This window comes from Misgurnus anguillicaudatus, chromosome 20, assembly GCF_027580225.2.
Source record: "Misgurnus anguillicaudatus chromosome 20, ASM2758022v2, whole genome shotgun sequence".
NCBI classification, from domain to species: domain Eukaryota; kingdom Metazoa; phylum Chordata; class Actinopteri; order Cypriniformes; family Cobitidae; genus Misgurnus; species Misgurnus anguillicaudatus.
In genome coordinates, this window is record NC_073356.2 from 5,488,021 (window position 1) to 5,511,222 (window position 23,202).

A 23,202-nucleotide genomic window follows, 5' to 3' on the forward strand; every position below is an offset into this window, starting at 1 on the left:
ACTGGGTCACGGAAAAAAGGACAGGAACTGTTAGGTAAGCCGCGGCGAGTCGGCTAAACGAACCCTTAAGAATTGGCCATCAATGCCGAAACCCGGGATCGAACCAGGGACCTTTAGATCTTCAGTCTAACGCTCTCCCAACTGAGCTATTCCGGCCGCAGCGGCTTGTTTGGCAGGAATTTCCATGACAAATCACAGCATTAAAGCGGTCAGCCACAAGAGGTAGGAAAAACGCATGGCCCGTACGGGGATCGAACCCGCGACCTTGGCGTTATTAGCACCACGCTCTAACCAACTGAGCTAACCGGCCAAGGGTCGTCTAGTGGTACTGCGAACGTCTCTGCCAGGACTGACATGAATGTTTCACAGCGTAGCAGCAACAAGAAGCAAATCGAGGGACGGGCTCGTCCGGGATTTGAACCCGGGACCTCTAGCACCCAAAGCGAGAATCATACCCCTAGACCAACGAGCCAAGGCGTAAGACCGCGGTGCTTTGCCGTTGTGAAACATGTGTCCACAACACAGTCACCAGCTTCCTCAGGCAGTTCCTGGGGATGGGCCTTTTGGGTCCTGCTACTCTGATTCGCCACAATGAGCCAACCTGCCCTAGTGTTGGGCTGGTGTCAAAATAAGCACTTATCGATAAGGGGCATCCCAAAACTTAGTGTACGTTGTAACGTCAAGTAACATCTAAGAAGCCATGTCTTTATCACATTTTCCAAGTGTTGATTTTAGATTGGGAGAAAATTCTGATGAATCATCCGTAAACTAAATTGGACACATGCATCACTGCCCGGATTGCCATACACAGCGGTGTTGTGAGTTAAAGCTCCGAGAGGCGAGTTTAAAGGTGGGCTCGTCCAGGATTTGAACCCGGGACCTCTCGCACCCTAAGCGAGAATCATACCCCTAGACCAACGAGCCAATCGGAGAACCCCTCCGGCCCCCTGGCAGACATTTTTCCACCACGTAGCAGCCAGCTTCCAACAAGCCAAAACAGTCACGTTTTGGGCGCAAGGGGAATTAGCTCAAATGGTAGAGCGCTCGCTTAGCATGCGAGAGGTAGCGGGATCGATGCCCGCATTCTCCACGTGATTTTGATTTGTTGCTAAATTCTCTGAAGCTACAGACCCGAGGCGTTCCCTCTCTGTGGGTGCTTTTGCGGTTTACACTTGCAGAAAAGGGCTTCACTTTGGCTCCAGATCTAACAATTTGCTTTAAAAAGCCAACAGGTCCCAGTGTCGGTCCTCAAAATGGCACCTGAGCACACACACGAACGTCTCCTATTCGGATGTTACTTCACAAAGCAACAAGGAGCTTTACATTCCAGCAGCATTTTGTTGCCCTTTAAAATTTGAATCATTTGCTTTCAATGTTCATTTGTCTTCCTGTCATTTCTGGTAAGGTATTTTTATTGCATTTCATTGTCAGATTGTAAGCCAAAACAGTCACGCTTTGGGCGCAAGGGGAATTAGCTCAAATGGTAGAGCGCTCGCTGCGCAAAGGAAGGGGCCCAATCTTTGCGCCCCCGCACGCAAGCGAAACAGACGCAAAAAGCGGTTACACGGCGCCAGATTTCGCCTGTAACAATATTCGGGATATTTTCCTGTGCGTTATGTCATGTTACAGTAGTTTTAGTTATATGTGAAACAAGTCACCCTCCGCGGGCTGGACTCGAACCCATGGTCTGCGTGACGAACTATCCAACAAATTCTTACAAAAAATGTACTGTAGTAAAACCATGGTTACCACAAATTAAACATGGTTTTGCTAATAGTAAACAATACACCAAAAAGCATGGTTACTACGCTTTTACCACAAAAAAACATGGTTAATTTAACTACGCTACTATTTAGTTATCTATATGGCATATCATTATATTGATTTATATTTATTACTTTGTGTATATTATTTTTTTTTAAAGAACATTACCTGCTTATATAAAAAGGAATAAAAACCATACTACACTTTTACCACAAAAAATATGGTTGATTTAACTATGCCTCTATTATCTATGATCATTATATTGGTTGATATTAATAATTTTGTGTATATTATTATTTAAAAGAATATTAGTTGTTTATGTTTATATAAAAATTAATAAAAAGCATGGTTACTACACTTTTACCACAAAAAACATGGTTCATTTAACTGTGCCTCTATTAGTTATCTACTATGACATATCATTATATTGATTGATATTCATTATTTTGTGTTTTTTTTTTATAGAATATTACGTGTTTATAAGGTAATGTAAGTAAGGTAAATTTGTATGTTTTTTATGTTTATATAAAAATGTTTCTTTAAAGATGTGTTTTTGTGTGGGATATGATTTGATTGATATGATTTATCAGATTTATTTATCAGATCCACAGACACTTCAGATGTAAAATGTTTTATTAAAATAAATACACACAAATATTGAAATGATCACAGCACACACACGCACACATATGTACAATATATACAGGAAAGATGTTATTTATTGAGGTGGTGGAGTTTGACATGTTTCTTGCTGGCGCTGCTCTGCCAACCATTCCTCTAAAGATTTGCCATTTGAGGCACGCAAGCAAAATGTGGCATTACCATATCGGCTATGGCCAAACTCTTTCGTTTTGGGCTGCCCACATTTGCTGCACGTGTTAAAAGTAACCCCTCGCACATACTTCCTCTTCTGGACACCACTTTCATTCTCCATAGCCCGTCGGCGCCTGTTCCTTTGCGTGTAACGGGACACAGGTGCAGCAGACGCCGGAGCAGGCGGAGCTGGGACTGCACTGGATGTCGAAGCACCAGAAGGTGGAATCACCACTGACACAGTCATGTCTGGATTAAAGACTACCGTGCCAAACGACAACCCCGGTGCTAAAATGTGCTGCACAACTCCTGATGCTGTGGGGGCGGGTGCGATGGGTGCTAAAATGTGCTGCATAACTCCTGATGCTGTGGGGGCAGGTGCGATGGGTGCTAAAATGGGCTGCACAACTCCTGATGCTGTGGGGGCGGGTGCGATGGGGGCCAAAATGTGCTGCATAACTCCTGATGCTGTGGGGGCAGGTGCGATGGGCTGCACAACTCCTGATGCTGTGGGGGCGGATGCAATGGGAAACTCCCTGGTGGCAGCAGCTGGCTTTCGACCTGGTCGCAGAAGAGGAGCCTGTCCTTCACGATTTGGTGGAAGGAAAAATTGATGTTTTGGGCCTGATGTCGATGGCACTTCATTCAATTTTTCCCTCGGTGGAGGCAGGTGCGTATCAGCCACAGCAATTGGGTTAGATGGAGTCAGACCCTGACCGAGGACGCCCATTTCCTGTCTATTCTTCCACTTACGAAACCTGAAAAAATTAATTTTTATTATATATATGTATGTAAGTATTCAGTTAATTTGAAGCGAATGATGTGCCATGCTTACCACTGAGTGAGTGTCCTATGGTTTATCTCAAACAGCTGGATCGTTGTTTCATCCATCAGAGTGGGATTGTTAAGCACCAACTCTCGGATGTGGTGGTAATCTGAAAGAACTTTAGACCACCTGGGGGTGCAAACTCCATCTTTCTTGGTTGGCGACTTGTGTAAAGCACACAACTTCATACAAATGGTATTAACCAAGCGGTTGGCGTCGGGCCACTGCGCTGGACCCCCAGGATGTCCAATCAGACACCGTTTCACACTCTCCACACCTGGTGTGACTCCAGACCGCTTCGGTGCCTTATAGCGCCCCTGTGACAGCTGAGGCTGATGTCGAGGCTGATAGTTGATCCGCTGCTTATCGAAATCTAGGAGAGCTGTCCACAGCTGGATGGCCTCTGTCACCTGCTGGTCAGTAAGGTAAGGAGCCTCACGAAGACCCACCAGGTAACCAGCCAAATCCTGGACCTTGTCCCACCCAGCGATGCCATCGGGTCCAATGACTGCTCCCTAGTAAATGCAGATTTATGTTAATTTATGTGGAGTAAAACGAGATTAAAATTAGTTTTTTTTTTCAATTGCTAACAAGCATTGTTTAAGTTCAATACTAAGGGGGCATTTAAAAACTGTACACAGTCGAAACCTGTCACAGCAGGAACAAGTAACTAACCCAACAGGGTTGGACTTCTTATTAATGTCACTGTGCTGTAATGAGGTTAATATGATCCATCAGTTCAATGCATTCAATATCCACATCTTCCAAAATTCTTCTGTCATTTATGCTTTACCACTTGCAAAACACAATGTATTATGTATACTATCTACATTTCTCAAATGCTAACACACTGCTTTTGAAATTGTTATAAACATTTTCGAAAGAATGATGGCAAATTGAATCCATTTCTTCAGTAATTGTTTTAAAATATAGAAAATTGTAGCAGAAAATAAAATAGTAATCATTCTAAGCTAATTGCAGTTTTACTTGAAAGCCAACCCAGGTGTTCTGCTCTAGTCTCATTACCATGATTTACAGTATTAGAAGGGGATATCTTGGAACTTATTTAGCAATTTTGCAATATGGATAAAAGAAGACAGGTTGGTAAGGAAAGTAGATTGGTTCAGAGAGGGAGAGTATGTGGAGGAATGCTTGTTAGCAATTGAAAAAAAGACCTTAGAGTGTCTTACCTGAGCCTCGTCGGAAATACTGCTTCCAGTGTCAGATGACTGTGACAGTACTGAAGGGGCAGGGGCAAGATGCTGTTGTTCTCCACCAGGAGATGATGATGTGGACGGCTCAGCCAGTGACACATCAGCCATCGATGCTGGGGACTGATGCAGAGGCAAAGATGAGGGGCTGTTTTCAAGATCACGGCAAGGGTCATCCTCATACAGCACTGGAACTGTGATGTCCTCCATGATCTCTTCCTCAAACCCCTCATCTTGCAGGTCCTGATCATCAACTTCCTCCACCAGCCTGTCTTCCTCCTCTGGGTTCTGGAGCACTGGAGTAAGTGTTTTGCCAGTCTGGCTGTAAAGGTACTCCATTCCTAGCAATTCACCTACAAGGATAAAAAAGTGTTGTTAATCATTTGTCTAGTCTAGTACATTAAAAGCTAAATAGATAACTTAGTAGAATATTACAAAAGAACAAATTATTGAATTTCTTGCCTGTATATGCTCCAGGAGGGCGATAGCGCTCATCCCAGGGCTTTCCGAAGACAGTTCGGGAAAGCTTGTCCACAGCCTCTTTCATGGCACTGCCATATGTCCGGATGGAGGACGCTCCTTTTATGGCATCTTCCATCCTGTCATCATTCCAGCGCATCAAGCCCTCAAGAAGATAGGCCTGAAAATGTGAATCACTGGCACTGGTTCCTAAAAGTCAGATAAACAAAAATGGTTATATGTGTCACACATGTACAAGATATGTGCTGCACATGAGGTGCTATGTAATTACATAAACAATTATTGGTATTATAACCAGAGTTACTAGTGACTGGCAAGACAGCTTTGTCAATGCTTATGACATCAGAAAAGAACTGTGATATTACTGTAGAGTGTGACATTTATTGATGTGACATTACTTTAAAAAAAAAATGTAATCCATATGTATGTAATACCTGGAATAAAACGGTTTAGGTGGAGGTGGAATGACTCCAAAGAGGTAGAGCCACGGGCACATCTGTAGCAGCACAGCTCCACACTGCCTTTCTTCAGTGTCCCTGTCTTCATGTAGAGGGGAAAGTTCTCTGGGTCTTGGATACACTGTACGTGCTTCCGCTGTTCTTTCCATATCTGCTGGATCCGTTCATGGTCCAGCAGAGGAACTCCCAGAGTGTCTTTACCACTCGCACTGTCAAACAGATCAACCAGAGATCCAATTAATCTGGTGGTCTCCTCCACACCCCTGGTCCTCCTCCGGCAGTGCAGTGCCAACTCTCTCCGGGTAATGCGGGAACTCAGCGCCTTTCCTGAGATGTGGCCGGCCTTCTTTGCTGCCAGCTCACCCTCCTTTGCACGGTGAAGAGCAGCCACATCATCTGAATCCCACTGAAAGATGCACATGGACAGACGTGCCATGAAGGTCCCGTAGAGCGGATGAGCCTCTGTCGTGACACCTGCAGCAAATCGCCGCATGAAATGCCAGATGTCAAGGCGCACTTCAAGCTCATCCCACTCCGAAAACATGACCTTCACCTGAGACTTGCCATGAAGACTGCAGCAATCTCTGTCCACGTACATCACTTTCGGGGCTGCCTCTCCTGCCTCCCGGTAGCGTTTCATTAGGCCAGCTGCCATAGGGTGCAGTCCATGTCCCTCTGCGGCTGTCAGCACAGAGACAAGGACTTGGCCGTGTTCGTTTCCTACATTTGTGCACCAGGCAGCTGTTCCTGCAGCAGCACCGGCAAGTTTCTTTGTGACCTATTGCAAAAAATAAAATAATTAAAAACTGTGTTTATTATGTATACACACTTTTCCATATGGCAAATTTCTGGATACAGGGATGTGTTACCTTCTTTGTGGAGTCCATCTTTAGAACACAGCCCAAGACAGATGTAATTTTGGCTTTGACCTCGTGCAGTCGGCCCAGAACATCCCTGGCGTACACGGCTAACAGCCACTTAGGTTTAGGTAGGGCAGGTAAAGAGGGAGGCTCGGCAAACACAGGTGGCTGCACAAGGAAGGACCTTGTAAATGGTTCACAGGCAGTCAGGTACTGAAGGACACGCTGTGTCCATGCCTCACTGTGTTGTTCCATGAGCTTCTTGTACAGCTGTGTCACGCTGTTGCCCTGTGTCCTCTCCCTCATCATCCTCAGCACCCGGTTGTCACATGAGTATCTAAAAAACAACAGTATAATCATGCAAATGCTTTATTTGGTAAAAAGAATCACAAATTAAAGTGCCTAATAATGAATGATTGCCATTATGAATTACCTGTATGTCAGCAAAGCTGGAAACTGACTGCGGTGGCCCATATCCAGTTGCCCCAAAATGTCCTCGGACCAGGCGGGATATTTCTTTTTGCAGCGTTTGCACTCCAGATACTCAGTGGCAAGATCATACCAACCGTCGATGTCCAAGACTTTGCGCACGGTACGGTAAAGTCCTGCGGCTGTTAGTTTGTGCTTATCACAGTCTGGTCGAACACAGACAAGAGGAAATCGCCACATCTTGAGCGGCATCCATAAGAAAAGGGGCCGACAGAAGAAGAGGTCAGGTGAGGCGGGCGGCTGAGTGTGAATTAAAGGGACCTGAGGAGGATACCACCAAAGCTTCAGTTGGGACACTAGTTCTGGCTTGCCGGTTCGCGGGTTGGCCTTAAATAGTGTGTTCCGTATCCACTCATGCTGGAAAGGTGGAAGATGATCTTTCCAGTGAACTGGAAGCTCAGCTGGTGGTGGATGATGTGGAAGACCTGGTGCTTTTGCTGTTTCCGCTGATGGAGACGGACCAGAACAGGTCTCTGAGTGAATTAAAACAAAAACAATATAAGGATGAATGTTGCATTTCATAGTAAAATACCACAAAGCAGCCCACAAACAGTCTGCGAAGCAGAATTTTGGACAAGTATTAATAATTATTAGGATTAGATTTAGGAATAACAGTGAGGAAAATGGTACTAGTGTTAAGAAGCAAAGAACCCAGTGTACACTTTATTAATGTAAGATCCCAGCAAGCAATTTTGACTAAAATAAGGCAGAATTTGGGCTGCTCATGAAAGTCTAACAGATGTCTAACCATAGCACACAAATAGATGATACAAGAAATATAAAAGAAATGAAAGCAAACACCTTGAACACCTGTTGACTTTGCTTACATAATGGAATATCATACATCTCAAAGTTATTTAGGCAAGAACAGCATAAAAATGTATTCAAGGTTATTTTAGGGTAGAAGTGGATTAATCATAGCTGGACTACATTGGGTTTCGGTTTTTGCTTGCTGGGATAAAATGTTGATGTGTAAATTAGATAGAATGGAGCAAGGATATGAGGCGTGGAGAATTCAGTATAAATGAATGATGCCCACAGACATGAAGCATGCACACAGACACATTAAGGAAAAGATGTTCCTCTAATAATTACAACAATGATCCCAACCATCCTGTCTGCTAAGGTGGAGCTAAAGAGTGAGTGAGAAGTGCAAGCGGTGTGAAGAAGTTATGCAGTGATTGTTTAACAACGAGTACGTTCGGAAACCCAAATACACTGACACCTTTAAACATCCTTACGGTTTCGAAGAAATGCGCTCAAAGCATACATCCAGCTTGAGGCAAGATCTGACATAATTCTGTATTGTAAACAAAAAATTGTTAAAAATGTTGATTATTAAAAAAAAAAATGTTCTGCTTTTGCGTTTTCACAAAAACATTCTTATAATATTTGCATGTGTGTCATATGCCACACCTGTATTTAGCTGTGCTTCACATTGTGATGCAGCAAATACCAGTTCCTCATCATCATCATCTTCAGCAGTGGAAACGGAAGTGCCTGGAGCACAAATAATAATAAAAATGTTATTATGTTATGTTGTTCACCGTAAACTTATGAGACAAATGTAGGTAAGATGGTGCTTACCAGTAGTGAAAAGCTGCCTTCGGGTCAAATGTGTGACTGGGGGTTCTGCTGCTGGAGGAGGTAAAGTGGACTGCAGCAATGGATCTGGAAACAAAAAACAAATTTGCCATAATGATAAATAAATACATGTAAAACTGCTGTAAGGAAAATTCAATATTCACACAGTCCTACTCACAGTGTTTCACTGGTGACATGAGTTTTCTCGCCAGGTGTGAAGGAGACAAATGTTTGCCACGCGTCAACAGTGCTTTCACAGTGGCGCTCTGGTGTACACCAGTTTTGATGGCTGCGGGTGAAGGTGCAGAGACACTGGAGGTTGCACGTGGACGTACAGAGGCACTGGAGGTTGCAGGTGGAGGTACAGAAGAACTGGGGGTTGCAGGTGGAGGTGCAGAGGCACTGGAGGTTGCACGTGGATGTACAGAGGAACTGGAGGTTGCAGGTGGAGGTGCAGAGGCACTGGAGGTTGCACGTGGATGTACAGAGGAACTGGAGGTTGCAGGTGGAGGTGCAGAGGCACTGGAGGATGCAACTTGAGGTGCAGGCTGGCATACACGGGTGCCCACAGCAGAAGCCTGTCTTTTCAAGACATACGTCTTGAAAATGGCCATGTTGGTGTTGGGGTTGGGATTTGCCTTTATCAGGTACCTGATGAGGGCTTGGGCCTGCTTGCTCTGGTCCTCATAAACATCCTTCATGGACCGGCCCTGGAAGTCACCAAACTCCACCATCAAGCAGCCTTGGTCTCCAGTTGCATGGGCTTCTGCTTGCATTTCCTGCTTTCTCTTATACTTCTCCACTTCTTCTGCCATCTCTCTTATAAGAGAAGTATACTGCAGGTACAGCTGTTTGTTTTCTGACAGCGGGTTTGGATGGGCTTTCTCACTGGAACTGCTAAGCACCAAATACACTGCATACCCCAGAGAGTTTTCCAGGAGCCATCTAAATCGCTGGCCCTGGTACTTCCCAAACTGAAGTTTGCAGTGAGCGAGAACTAAAAACTGGTCACTGGGGTCTCCACCATTTGTGCTGACAAAAGCTCTAGCCTCTGCCAGCACCTCCTCTTTACTTTTGGCCCTTCCGGACTCAAGCTTTTCTAGGCGCTTTGCCTCTGCTGATGGTGCCATGAGGAGTCGGCTTGATGTTGCCGATTGCCGTTGAAAAACAGGATACGCATACATTTTCTGAAATGAAAATTAGGAAGAGACTATTACCTCTAGCAATCTGACGTTAAGTGTGTAATGGTAATTTAATAAGCTACATGTAAACCATATTACTGTGGTAATAAATATGGCTATGACCATAAACTGGCTTGCTGATGAGTTTTCTAAAGGGGAAGGAATCTCGGATACCGTATATAAAATATGTCAATATAAGTGAAATATTAAGTCTGAAATTTACTTCTATTTCCAAAGCTGTAAACATCACCATTCTAGGGGCCTAGAAGAATCTAAAAAACAAGCCTTGTGCATGATAGAGAATAATACTAAGTAATTTAAAGTTGGTTTGATACCTTTAGGCCAAACAGTATTGTAGTTTATGTGTTTATGCATATCTGACGTACGTTACTGCAGTAAAGTTGATTTTATATTTGATATTCATTTAAATAATAATAATTCGTTTGACTCTAGCATTTGCTGTTTTTATTTAATCAATTAAATAATTTATCAATACGACCCAATGGCAGAAGGATGACAATTTTTTCCTAATAATATCCTTTCATAGCACATAAAAGACATATTACCCCAAAAGGGTCCTTGCGCTATGAAATGGATATTTTAGGAACGTTTATCTTTCATCCTCCTGTCATGAGGATATTGTTACATATCATTTATAAAACCACAGTTATCTCTTATTGTTTTGGACTGAAAACCGAGAGTTAAACTTTAATGAGTATGAAGCCGAATGTCTAATGAATGTCATGACATTTGCAAACGTTAAACTAACGTGAACTTAACCACCGTGTTAAACTGCACAGAAGAAAACATGTCCAATACATGCTAGACAGCTATATAGGCAAGTTTAATTTTCCAAACATATACACATTATATTAACAAATAATGACCGAAATTTAATAACGAAGTAAACAAGACTTACCTATCGCTAACTCAAAGATGATAATAATAGCTGCCGGTGATTGGTTAAAAAGTTTACCTCAGGAGAGAAACGCGATTGGTCAAAAGTGAGCCACAGGAGAGGAACGCGCGATTGGTCCAAAGTAAGCCATGGGAGTGAAACGCGATTGGTCAAAAGTAAGCCACAGAAGAGAAACGTGATTCGTCAAAAGTAAGCCACAGGGAGAAACGTGATTGGTCAAAAGTAAGCCACAGGAAGAAACGCGATTGGTCAAAAGTAAGCCACAGGAAGAAACGTGATTGGCTTATGCGGGCTTACTTTGGCTCACTCAGTGGGAAGCAGTAGGCGCAAGCGAGAGGTAGCGGGATCGATGCCCGCATTCTCCACGTGATTTTGATTTGTTGCTAAATTCTCTGAAGCTACAGACCCGAGGCGTTCCCTCTCTGTGGGTGCTTTTGCGTTTACACTTGCAGAAAAGGGCTTCACTTTTGCTCCAGATCTAACATTTTGCTTTAAAAAGCCAACAGGTCCCAGTGTCGGTCCTCAAAATGGCACCTGAGCACACACACGAACGTCTCCTATTCGGATGTTACTTCACAAAGCAACAAGGAGCTTTACATTCCAGCAGCATTTTGTTGCCATTTAAAATTTGAATCATTTGCTTTCAATGTTCATTTGTCTTCCTGTCATTTCTGGTAAGGTATTTTTATTGCATTTCATTGTCATATTGTACACGTGAGCTGTGTGTTTTCTTTGGCCTGTACACATGAGCTGTGTGTTTCATTTAACCAAAATGTCGATGCATTTTTCATTTATCCTAAGGTTTCGTACATGTTTAATTTGCTTCCCTGTAATGTGCTTGTGGTTGCTGAAACTTGGCACATTGTGTGTTGTCGGCCCACCGTCAGGGTGAAAAGAAAAAAGTGCTCAATGTTGCTTGAATTAACTCATTTTTCGTCTACAGCCTGAGTGCTCTGGTAGAAAGGCTTAAAGGGCGGGGGATTGTTTTGGGGGTTACAAACACTGTTCCCTTGGACAGGGTTCTGCTTGGAAACCCCAAAACCTCCAACAGGTCCCACCGAGATTTGAACTCGGATCGCTGGATTCAGAGTCCAGAGTGCTAACCATTACACCATGGAACCACGTTTTGCTTTGGCGCCTGATGCACTGGGTCACGGAAAAAAGGACAGGAACTGTTAGGTAAGCCGCGGCGAGTCGGCTAAACGAACCCTTAAGAATTGGCCATCAATGCCGAAACCCGGGATCGAACCAGGGACCTTTAGATCTTCAGTCTAACGCTCTCCCAACTGCGCTAAAGCCGGCGCGTGTTAGTCGAGGTAAAGCAACCAAAAGACGGCACAGCGACGCGAGTTCGCGCCTCGCTCAGACCAGTGGTGGAATTCGTGTGACGTGTCAGTTTGACGCTGCTAGTGCACGCATGTGTCATCATCACTGTCTCCCGCACTTTAATCAATTGTAAATCAGCCCCCCCCAGCACTGTAATTGGACACTTTTAATAACGGAATAAAAACTATAAACAGGACTGTCCCTGTTCTTATGGTGTGTTTTATTGATTGAAGACTTGTTTTTGTGTTTACAGCTACAAAATATTGTTTATTCGTAAAGTATAGAGTAGCCAAATTAATAGACTATATAAATAGACACAGAAACAATGTGAGGGCAAGGATTAAAAATTTATTATTTGCATAGATTTTTAAGGTAAATAAAAAACCAGAACAGCAATGTTATTAAAATAAAATAATAAATAGTAAACATTAATAAAATAAACATTCAACTTAGTAGTGCAATTCTGACGTATCAATGTTAATAATAATAATAACAAAAACAAAAATTTGCAGTGCACCTTTGACATGTCAGACTAAGAAAATAATATTAAATCAAAACAAACATTTATCACAGTAGTGCAACTTTAAAAAAGGTCATCCTAAACAATAACAATAAAAAACTTGACCATAAACAAGGTAAACTTAACATTATTTACAGTGTGTATAGCGTGTATATTATTTATAGTGTGTATATAAAATGTGAAATTTTTAAGGAGCTGGAGGATTGTCAACATAATAAATAGTAAACATTAATAAAATAAACATTCAACATAGTAGTGCAATTCTGACGTATCAATGTTAATAATAATAATAACAAAAACAAAAATTTGCAGTGCACCTTTGACATGTCAGACTAAATTTTTTTTTAAATCAAAACAAACATTTATCACAGTAGTGCAACTTTGAAAGGTCATCCTAAACAATAACAATAAAAAACTTGACCATAAACAAGGTAAACTTAACATTATTTACAGTGTGTATAGCGTGTGTATTATTTACAGTGTGTATAGAAAATGTGAAATTTTTAAGGAGCTGGAGGATTGTCATTTCCTGTTTTTTTTTTCCCATAACCACGTCCCTCCAGCACAGCCCTCCATTCAGCATATGACTGAGTCTCAGTCTCTTTGCAGTACCAGTTGCCAAAGTACTGAAGATGTGATGGTGGCTTTCTCTCTTTGTTGCACTTTCTACAAAGAATAACATCTGTCTTCCTCACATATTTGCGTGTGACAGTTCCAGTGTCCTCCCTCATCTGTTTTCTCTTTCTGTACTGCTGAGTGGAGTAAGGTACAGCTTGACTGGATGTTTGTGTCTGAGCTGATGGTGGCATAGCAGAAGGTAAAGGTACGTTAAAGAACACCACCTGTGAAGTTCCAGGCACTGAAGATGGTGTATCTACAACTGTCGGAAGCTGCAGGGAGGGCAAAATGAAAGGCAGAGAGACGGGTATTGCTGGTGCAATGATAGGGAGTCTTTGATGTGATGGTGGTGCCTGGGAGATGGCTGGAGGTTGTGACCTCCTCTTGAGTTTTGCCTCCCCAGCAGTGTTTCTTGGCAGGACAAAAAGGTGAGGCTCAGCCAAGCTCCCTGGAAATAGGGTCGGCCCTTTCTGCAAAGCCGCAGGAAGCTTCTCAGGTCCAGCCATGGGTGCATCTGGGAAATTGATACCCTGCTTTGTAACCCCCACATCCTGTGACTTGTCACGCTTGGAGAACCTGGAAAAACATAAAACAACCAGTATTAATAAACATTTAAACAAAAATAAAAAAGTGCTGTGATCATTTACTGTTTAATCACGACTATAATGCAACAGCATTACACAGCTGATATCATATAGCAATTGATCACACCCTAGTGTCATGTTGCTTTTGTAAAATGACTACTTTAATTGAAATTAACATTGGATTATGGATTCTTACAGTCTGTTAAAGATCATGTCGTAAGCAATAAATCATATCTTTCATAATAGAAAAGTAAACAGAAGTTGGACTTGTTGATTTGTTTCTAGACCCGCCAAAGCACTCACAGTTACATTCGGTCAACCGTGTCAATTACTTAAAGCAGCTGAGGGCTATACAGAGGGTTCATGTTTTGGTATAGCGGTAACAATGCTAATTTACTCACCAGTCTGAGATTGTTTTAGCGTTCATCTGTGGAAGCTGGATGGTGGTTTCTCTCATCACCCTATCATTGGTGAGGATGCACTCTCGGATATGTCTGTAGACCCGTGCAATCATTGTGAAGCGGGTGACCCTCTCTCCATTATCACGCACCGCGTTTTGGTAGAGAGCACAGAGCCTTATGAAGATGCCCTCCACCACTCTGTTGCAGTCAGGCCTCTGTGCAGGACTACGATTCCCAACGAAACATCTACAAATTACAGCAGAATTCATATTATTAATGTAAAATTGATTTCAGTGTGTGAACTTTTCTCTGTTGAGTTTATTGTTTTTTTTCTGTCAGATTTGCTATGTGTTGTCTAAATGTTAATTTGTAATATCTGTGCAGAGTTATGTTGTCTTGTTTGTTTTCTGGGTCGATGTTGAAATATCATATCAATAAATTAGGAATCTACTGTTTTACTGTGTTGTGGCATTATCACAGCTTTGGACAAAAAGTGTCTTAAACTGTTGTTAAACACAGAGATTATTTTTGTGATAATCCAAAAGTCTATGAGAAAATAAACTGGCTTTTTTGAGAGGGTCAGCCAACAAAAATATGTCATCCCTGTGACACTATATAATGACCCCGGTCTGCGTTTTTTTCAACGATGTATGGTTAGAACTGTGTCCAGAGGAATGTAACTTACATAACATAAAATCAGCATTAAACGTAAATCACAACTAACAATTTTTGTTATATCTAGGCCAAGTATGAACTTAACAGGCTGCAGGAAGATAAGCTAGTCATAATTCGTCAGGTTATCTTTTTATAAAAATCAAAACCCTTAAACAAATCAAAACCCCGTATTTGCTAAATTTAGCATACCTTCTGGTGCTCTCCACACCTGGTGCCACATTCTTCTTACTGGCCCTGAATCGTCCCTGGTTTAGGTTGGTTTGGTGACGTGGCGAGTAAGTGGTCTTTTTCTTATCAAACTCCCCCAATGCCTGCCATAGGTTGATGATTTGATCAGACTCTTCTCCAGTTAAGACCAGACGGTGTTCTCTAAGGTTGAACAAATACTCTGCCAAGTCCTGCACAGCTCCATAACCTTCAATATTATCGGGTCCAACACAATCCTAAAATGAAAGATCATTTAGCAACTTTTGAAAGCACCAATGAATACAAATATTCACATGAAAGCACAGCCAACATAACCCAGATTTTGTTTGCATACATGTATATGTACATTAAAAAAGAAACCGTGCCCTTACATCATGCGAAGGGTTCTCTTCAGATGTTGGAAGGTCAGTTTCTGTGGACCCTTGGTTACCTGGGGCTACATGAAAAAGGTAAATATTTAGTTTACATTTGTATTTATCTTTCAATATGACAAATATTCAGTTAGAGTCATTTAGAGTTAGTGTGACAACAAACAACTCTCAATAAAAATACTTTGGTAAAACTCACAGCTATGTGCGCCAGGAGATAGTGCTGGCTGAGTGTGCAGTGAGCTGGAAACAGAAGATGTGACTGGTACTGGAGGGACCACAGACAGTGATGACGTAGAGCTGGTGACAGGAGATCTCACTGGTGACACATACAGTGATGACTTTGGTCTGGTTGCCGGAGGGGTTGAAGATGATGCTGCAGACACTGATGCTTGTGAAGCAGCAGAAGGTATCCGCTCTGTGTCAAAGGTGGGGACAGTGATGTCTTGAAACTCCTCAAGTTCATCATAAGTTTCCTCCACCTCTATAGCAACCTCAGTGGTCTCAGACTCTTCAATGGCCAACCTGTAGTCCTGCAGAACTTTACCAGTTTGCTGGTAAAGATACTCTACTCCGAGAAGTTCACCTTTAAAATATTAAAACAATGACAATTAGATAATATACCAGAATATTATATTACTACTCTTTATTATAACACTGTTTGTGTGTGTGTGTGTGTGTGTGTGTGTGCGCGTGCGCGTGCGTGCGTGCGTGCGTGTGTGTGTAATTGTCACCAAAAACAACAAACAGTTATCTACCAGTGTACTTTCTTGGCCCAACATAAGGGCTGATTTTCATGCCCATGACCTCCTCTGAAAGAATATTGGCAGCATGACGGAGAAGATGACTATAGGAATGTGGCTGCTGCTCATCAGTCGTTGCTGCCACAGCCCGGTCCTCATTCCACCTTGCAAGTCCATCCAAAAGATACGCCTGAAAAAAGGTGTCACTTGCCAGCGTGCCTGTACATTAAAAAAATCATATAAATACATAAATAACTGTTCTTGCTATTCTCATAATTATTTCAATATATAATTAAGTAAAATCTTATTAAAAAAAATCTGTGACTAAAATTACTTACCTGGGATGAATCTGTTGAGGTGCAGATGAAAAGACTCCAGCGAAGTAGAACCTCTGGCACAGCGGTAAGTTGGCAGACGATGCCCTCCCTTCATTAAAGTGCCCGTCTGCATGTAGAGCTGCACACCTTGAGGATCCTGGATGCAGGCCACATGCTTTCGCTGGGACTTTATGATCTCACTCATCCGGGCTGAGTTTATTAAAGGGACTCCCAGAGTGTCACGACCAGCATCTCCTTCAAAGGCCTGAATGAGGCTCTCAATCATCGTCAGGGTCTCCTTGGTCCCACGAGTGGTTCTCCTGCAATGTAGGGCTAGCTCGCTACGGCTGATACGGCGCAGTACATCAGCTTCAGATGATGGTCTCCAGTCAGCTTCTAGCTCTGCACGCTTTGCCATCTTCAGGGCCGTCAGGTCGTCCTGGTCCCACATGAAAATACAGTGGCTGAGGCGACTCATAAATGTGGCATATAACGGGTGACAGTCGGTGGTGCAACCCACAGAAAATCTCTGCATAACGTGCCATATATCCAACCGGATGGTCATTTGCTCCCACTCTTCAAACATCCTCCTCAGAAGAGTGTTGCCACAGCAGTCTCGGTCCACATACAGTACCTCGGGAGGAGCTACCCCAGCCACTCTGTATCTCCGAATGAGGCCTTCAATCATTGGCCCAAGACCAAAACCCTCACTTGCTGTGAGCACGGACATGATCACCTGTCCATGCTCATTTCCAACATTGGTTGCCCAGGCAGCGGTGCCATAGCTGGGTCCTGCTAGTTTTCTGGCTACTTTTTTGTGGAATCCATTTTTAAGATCCGACCATATTGTGATGTTATAGCGGCCTTGATCTCATCCAGCCGTTGCAGGACATCCTGGGCATAGACCTGCATCAGCCACCGGTGCTTAGGGACAGAAGGCATTGGAGGAAGCGGTTCAAATGTCACAGGCAGTATCAAGCTTGATGTGACAGCACTGGCAATCCCCTTGCAATCTGTAAGATATTGGACTGTTTTTTGCAACCAGACCTCAGCATGACGCTCCTGCAGCTTGCGCTGGATCTGGCTGCTGCTGTTTCCCAGGCCTCGTTGACGCATCAAACATACTACCTGAAAGTCACATGCAAGTTTTGAGGTTAGAATGCAGGGGAACTGCACTCTGTGGCCAATGTCGAGTTGGGAGACGATATCATGGCTCCAGCTGATGACCTTTCTCTTACATCTTCGGCAGGCCAGGTACTCAGATGCCACAAAGTACACACTATTTAAAGCAATCACGACCCTGATCTTTTGATGCAGGCCAGCTGAGGTCAGAAGGTCTTTCTGACAGTCTGGATGTGGACAGGTCAGCTTCAATTGCCACAGCTTTCGTGGCATCCAGAGCAGCAGAGGATGGCCAAAGTAATTCTCCAAGGAAGGAGCACTACTGGTCTTCAGTGGTACCGGTGGAGGATACCACCAAAGTTTGTCCACCCTGTTATAGATCAGCTCAGGACGGCCTGGTGCAGCCCATCTGAACAGTGCCTTGGATATCCACCTTTGGTCTACTTCAGGCAGGGTGTGTATCCATCCAGCTGGAAGACAGACTCGTTTTGCTGGAAAAAAACATAAACACTAATTCACATTGTTGCACCAACAAGGCTTCAATTAAGCATAGAATTTGACAGACAGTTTAGAGCTAATCCAGGGTTTGTTGATCTTAGTTTAATTTTAATTTGACTTGTGTTGCACTACTTCAATTTAAACACAGATTAACAAATCTTAGATTAAAACCTTAACTACACCCTTCATCTGTGATTTATTTTGTCCGCCACGATGAATTTGCTGTAATTAAACAGCAACAATGTTGACGTTGTCATTCAAAAGAAAATAAACAGTTTATGCAGGCAAAGGTAAAGTCATTTTTGTATTATAAATCACTACCTACATGCATCGGAAATCTAAAGGGTTGATTCAAAATAATAACATTTGACAATCTATTAAAACAGTCTATTGTATTGATTAATGGAGCAATGTGGCAGGAAACAAGCTCAGATATTGTGATATAATGCTGTGCCAGCGCATTTGTCATGCATAATCTAGGTTTAATGTAAAATTTAAACCTGGATCAAAATGATAATTTAAATGTAACCCTGTTTATTTTTAAACAGGATTAAATGTTTGGGCCTAATCCTTGTCGGTGCAACCCACCCATTGTTTTACTTTACTTTATTATGCCTGTAAAGGACACTTGAATATTTTGTTATATGTTTTAAATAAGTATAAACGTACATGCCACATGTGCCTCCTCAAACATAGTTGCCTCTGCCAGCAGTGTGCTGTCATCTATCTCAGTGGACACAGAGGGGTGGGTTAGGGTGGCTGAGGGCCCTGCGGTGGCTTCAATGGACACTGTCGGGTCGGTGAGGGTGGCTGTGGGCCCTGTGGCTCCCTCAATGGACACAGTTGGATGGGTGAGGGTGGCAGAGGGTCGTGCACGTGCCTGGGCCAAAGCTACAAAACAAAACAAGGGACAATTAAACATGACTCCTGAACAGCAACAAATACAAAAAACAAACCAAGTATTTTACACATAAATGTTTGCTTACAAGGTGTGGTTTTGATGGGGGAAACCATCCTTTTTATGGTCTTGGTCAGGGTTCTTTGGTCAGGCAACTTCCCAACCAAGAGGGAGCGTAGAGAGGCAGTGGAAGCATGGGTGGTGGCAGCGTGCTGGGTGGGTGCAGCGTGCTGGGTAGGTGCAGCGTGCTGGGTGGGTGCAGCGTGCTGGGTGGGTGCAGCGTGCTGGGTGGGTGCAGCGTGCTGGGTGGGTGCAGCGTGCTGAGTAGGGGCATCGTGCTTGGAAGCTTTTGCATCATTTTGCTCTTCCTTCATAGCAATGGCAATTTTGCCAGAAGGAAAGAGCTCAATATACTCCCTGAAACTCCCCTTGTTGTGGGCATGTTCTTGAGAGTCTTTGCTGCCTCCTGTGGGGTCCCTCTTCATAGATGCAACCAGGTAAGCAGCATACCCTAGTGCATTTTCTGCAACCCACCTGAATGTTTGCCCACGAAAGATACCAAACTGGATTTCAAAGAAACCCAGCAGGTGCTTTCTGTTAGCTGGATCTCCATGGTGCTGACTTAAGCTTTTCTTGGCCTTGTCCAGCACAGCCTCCGGGGACAGGGGTCTTGTGTAAGGCTTTCCTTTGTTTGCTTCCTTCACCTTTGCTGCTTCCAGTGTGTCCGAAAGATTCAGGCTGCCATCAGCCCGTCTCCTGAAGCGAGGCTCCATCTGAATTAAAAAATGAAGATATAAATATTACAGAGAAAAAGAAAACACATTTGGTAATCCAGCTGTGTAAATTACATTACTATATGGGCAATTCCTTACAAATGCTAACTTTACCATGAAACATTTTTTACCAAAGATTTTCACTGCATTTATTGCTTAGATGTCAAAAATGTGTGGTTTTTATACCCGTGTGAGGTCTCTTTCTTAAAGATTTTAAAGCATTTTAAGTATGCCTTTTTCATAATCATATAAAAACCATTTCAGAACTGTCACATCCATAACAGTACATATTCCTCTTTAATGCACACATGAAAATTACATTTAAATGCATTGATTTTGTTCTAAAAAAGGGTCATCCCTTCTCTATTTGTTTTGTTTTTGGCTTCTGGTTTGTGCATAATAATTCACTGAAATCCTACAATGTTTTCTCTCAAAAACGTGTGTCTTTTTTTCACTTCCATAACATTCATAACAGTCCCTCATCCAAAATAGAAAACTTGTGCATAGATTGATATTATTTTGATGTCTGATAACAAACATATTGACTCTGACTATTTATATTTCATGTTTTGACAAAAAAAATCACATTAATAACGCAGAAATTGCATATATTTACTTATGATCACCTTACAGTGTTGATTTTTATTATTCTATGTATATAAATATGTATATTTTTCCAACAGATTCAAAATGTTAACTAACATATCAGCATTATATTCCAGAGTAAGCTCTAATAACGTTAAAAGTAAAGCATTTAACGTTAAATCATGCATTTACAATTGATTTAGCTAAAACAAGTAAGTTTAGCATCAAAATACACTTAAAGGTTCTAAAAATAGAAGCATGTAACTTACTGTGTACGAAGCTGTGGTAAAGCTGTAGTAACTTACAGTTATACTTTATTGCTCTGTGAATCTATAAAACATACAGATTAACTTACAGTATAACAATTATAACAACAACATATAAAATAACAATTGATGTTTAATTAAAAGTTTGTATTAATGACCTAAATTACAAAGCTAATGTTAGCCTGGCTAACGGTACAGGTGTTTCGTTTAAAACAATTAAAAATTTGCTACTGTACTAAAAATAGAAGCATGTAACTTACTGTGTACGAAGTTGTAGTAAAGATGTAGTAAACTGTAACGTAATACTTTATTTTGATTACTCGGCAAATCTATAAAACATATAAGTTTGATTACAGTAACGTTATAACGATTACAACAACACACACACACATATATATATATAAAAGTTACATATATATAAAATAACAATTGACGTTTAATTATTAGTTTGGATTAGTTACCTAAATTACAAAGCTAGTCTGTGCTAGAGGTTTTTCGTTTAAAACAATTTAAAATATTTGCTACTTTATTTTTGTTGACAAGTGACTTACCTGAAGATGTTTCTCCGGTCGTAATCCGCAAGCTCTGGGGGGCTCTTGACGTTGATTGGTCAATTCTTGGTTGTTACTAGCAGACAGGTTCATGATAGCGATACGAGCGCTGATTGGTCATTGCATGCGAATCTTGGTTTCAGCCAGGAGCGCTGATTGGCCATTGCTTGCAAATCTTGGTTTCAGCCGGGAACGCTGATTGGCCGTTGCATGCAAATCTTGGTTTCAGCCGGGAACGCTGATTGGCCGTTGCTTGCGAATCTTGGTTTCATCCGGGAACGCTGATTGGCCGTTGCTTGCAAATCTTGGTTTCAGCGGGGAACGTGATTGGCTGTCATAACCAAGAATAACCACGACTTACAGGTGGCAGGGAGAGCTATTTCGGCCGCAGCGGCTTGTGTGGCAGGAATTTCCATGACAAATCACAGCATTAAAGCGGTCAGCCACAAGAGGTAGGAAAAACGCATGGCCCGTACGGGGATCGAACCCGCAACCTTGGGGTTATTAGCACCACGCTCTAACCAACTGAGCTAACCGGCCAAGGGTCGTCTAGTGGTACTGCGAACGTCTCTGCCAGGACTGACATGAATGTTTCACAGCGTAGCAGCAACAAGAAGCAAATCGAGGGACGGGCTCGTCCGGGATTTGAACCCGGGACCTCTCGCACCCAAAGCGAGAATCATACCCCTAGACCAACGAGCCAAGGTGTAAGACCGCGGTGCTTTGCCGTTGTGAAACATGTGTCCACAACACAGTCACCAGCTTCCTCAGGCAGTTCCTGGGGATGGGTCTTTTGGGTCCTGCTACTCTGATTCGCCACAATGAGCCAACCTGCCCTAGTGTTGGGCTGGTGTCAAAATAAGCACTTATCGATATCAGAACATGCTAATTGCTTGAAATTTGAAATGGTGTGAAAGAACTTGACTGGTCTGCATAAATCTCGGACCTGAACCCAGCTGAACACCTTTGTTATGACTTACAGGCTCTGAGCCAAACACTCATCACCCAAACCTATCAATGATTTGTTCCCAGGGTCACAGTCATTTCAGCACAGAAAGTCCTTTTTGCAAAACTGCTGCAACATAGATGGAAACAAAATACTGTGACAAGGTCCGTATAGTATAGCATTAATATTAGTTTTGTTTGGAAAAACTGGAATAGTTAAACATGCTACTTTATTCTTAATGCCATTTCGCCATCTATGGGGATATTCATGGCGAGAACTGGTTATTGGCAACGTCAGAAACGCGGGTTAGGTGAATTGGAGATGTCAAATTGCCCTTCCCTTGGTATGTGTCTGTCACACCCAGGGGCTGGCTGCTAATGGCTAAAGCCACGCCCCTTCTCAACTTCCACCTCGAGGAGGTCCCCAAAGCCAACCCAATGACCAAACAACACGGGAACAAGTAAGTATAAAATAATCTTTATTGAATACATATTTAAAATGTACTGGGGAAATGGGGAAAGGGAAATTAAAACTAAATTCTGGCTCTGCCCTCCAGATGGGCCTCAGCCGGGAGATGACGGGGAGCAAGGGGGCAACGGGGGTCCGGGGCGTGGGACTCAGGCTTCGGCCTGGATTTTATTATCCGTGGCGCGCTCCTTCTTCCTCCTGGAGGCAAAATCAAAAGCCAATGAGTGTGGGGGGGTTGCTATTCTGGTTGCGTACCTGAATCTCTCTGGTGGAGGCCTTTTTCCTCGTACTTGCACAGCTCTTGTCGTGTCACTCACTACTTTCCTCTATCTCTCCACAGGTAGCCACTGGGACGGAAAGACACAGTTAGTTCAATTTAGATGGGTCTCACCTCTTGGCCGATCTCAGCGTACGGTAAGTACAGATTTCCTCGATTCTCTCCTCCGATTATTCCCTCTTTCTCCTTTTATCTCCACAGGTATCAACTAGGACACAAGAGCACAGTTACTCTGCTTTGGATGGCTCTCACCTCTTGGCTGGACTCGCGTACCGTAAGTACAGGTTTCCTCGATTTCTCCTCAGATTATTCACTCTCTCTCCTTTTCTCTCCACAGGTATCAACTGGGGCACAAAAGCACAGTTACTCTGCTTTAGATGGCTCTCACCTCTTTGGCTGGACTCGGCGTACCGTAGGTACAGGTCTCCTCGATTTCTCCTCAGAATATTCACTCTCTCTCCTTTTCTCTCCACA

General features: G+C 42.9%; 3 protein-coding genes and 7 non-coding genes across 10 annotated transcripts; 1 reads left to right on the forward strand and 9 right to left on the reverse strand.

Moving 5' to 3' along the window:
* Positions 1 to 83: 83 nt before the first annotated feature.
* Positions 84 to 156, reverse strand: trnaf-gaa (transfer RNA phenylalanine (anticodon GAA)). The gene has a single exon. It is a non-coding gene; the product is annotated as a tRNA-Phe (tRNA).
* An 80-nt stretch (positions 157 to 236) lies between these two features.
* On the reverse strand, positions 237 to 310 carry trnai-aau (transfer RNA isoleucine (anticodon AAU)). Its single transcript has one exon. It is a non-coding gene; the product is annotated as a tRNA-Ile (tRNA).
* A 90-nt stretch (positions 311 to 400) lies between these two features.
* trnap-ugg (transfer RNA proline (anticodon UGG)) lies at positions 401 to 472 on the reverse strand. The gene has a single exon. It is a non-coding gene; the product is annotated as a tRNA-Pro (tRNA).
* Positions 473 to 852: 380 nt separating this feature from the next.
* trnap-agg (transfer RNA proline (anticodon AGG)) lies at positions 853 to 924 on the reverse strand. Its single transcript has one exon. It is a non-coding gene; the product is annotated as a tRNA-Pro (tRNA).
* Positions 925 to 1,017: 93 nt separating this feature from the next.
* On the forward strand, positions 1,018 to 1,090 carry trnaa-agc (transfer RNA alanine (anticodon AGC)). Its single transcript has one exon. It is a non-coding gene; the product is annotated as a tRNA-Ala (tRNA).
* Positions 1,091 to 2,379: 1,289 nt separating this feature from the next.
* LOC129440513 (uncharacterized) lies at positions 2,380 to 10,760 on the reverse strand. Its single transcript, XM_073858289.1, has 10 exons — positions 8,664 to 10,760; positions 8,489 to 8,572; positions 8,318 to 8,401; positions 6,846 to 7,374; positions 6,422 to 6,749; positions 5,529 to 6,330; positions 5,077 to 5,283; positions 4,594 to 4,967; positions 3,413 to 3,918; positions 2,380 to 3,335 (listed from the first exon to the last, which is right to left on the reverse strand). Exons 1-10 carry the CDS (start codon positions 9,667 to 9,669, stop codon positions 2,483 to 2,485), a joined length of 4,773 nt encoding a protein of 1,590 aa, XP_073714390.1. The 5' UTR covers positions 9,670 to 10,760; the 3' UTR covers positions 2,380 to 2,482.
* Positions 10,761 to 11,634: 874 nt separating this feature from the next.
* trnaq-cug (transfer RNA glutamine (anticodon CUG)) lies at positions 11,635 to 11,706 on the reverse strand. The gene has a single exon. It is a non-coding gene; the product is annotated as a tRNA-Gln (tRNA).
* A 1,228-nt stretch (positions 11,707 to 12,934) lies between these two features.
* Positions 12,935 to 17,187, reverse strand: LOC141351465 (uncharacterized). Its single transcript, XM_073858290.1, has 7 exons — positions 16,366 to 17,187; positions 16,043 to 16,246; positions 15,484 to 15,870; positions 15,288 to 15,352; positions 14,899 to 15,152; positions 14,035 to 14,280; positions 12,935 to 13,625 (listed from the first exon to the last, which is right to left on the reverse strand). The coding sequence occupies exons 1-7, from the start codon at positions 17,072 to 17,074 to the stop codon at positions 12,935 to 12,937; spliced, it is 2,556 nt and encodes an 851-aa protein (XP_073714391.1). The 5' UTR covers positions 17,075 to 17,187.
* LOC129438943 (uncharacterized) lies at positions 17,152 to 21,401 on the reverse strand. The gene is made up of 5 exons (XM_073858025.1): positions 20,747 to 21,401; positions 20,490 to 20,550; positions 18,951 to 19,635; positions 18,634 to 18,855; positions 17,152 to 17,957 (listed from the first exon to the last, which is right to left on the reverse strand). The coding sequence occupies exons 3-5, from the start codon at positions 19,633 to 19,635 to the stop codon at positions 17,152 to 17,154; spliced, it is 1,713 nt and encodes a 570-aa protein (XP_073714126.1). The 5' UTR covers positions 20,490 to 20,550; positions 20,747 to 21,401.
* Positions 21,402 to 21,667: 266 nt separating this feature from the next.
* trnap-ugg (transfer RNA proline (anticodon UGG)) lies at positions 21,668 to 21,739 on the reverse strand. Its single transcript has one exon. It is a non-coding gene; the product is annotated as a tRNA-Pro (tRNA).
* Between the last annotated feature and the right edge of the window lie 1,463 nt (positions 21,740 to 23,202).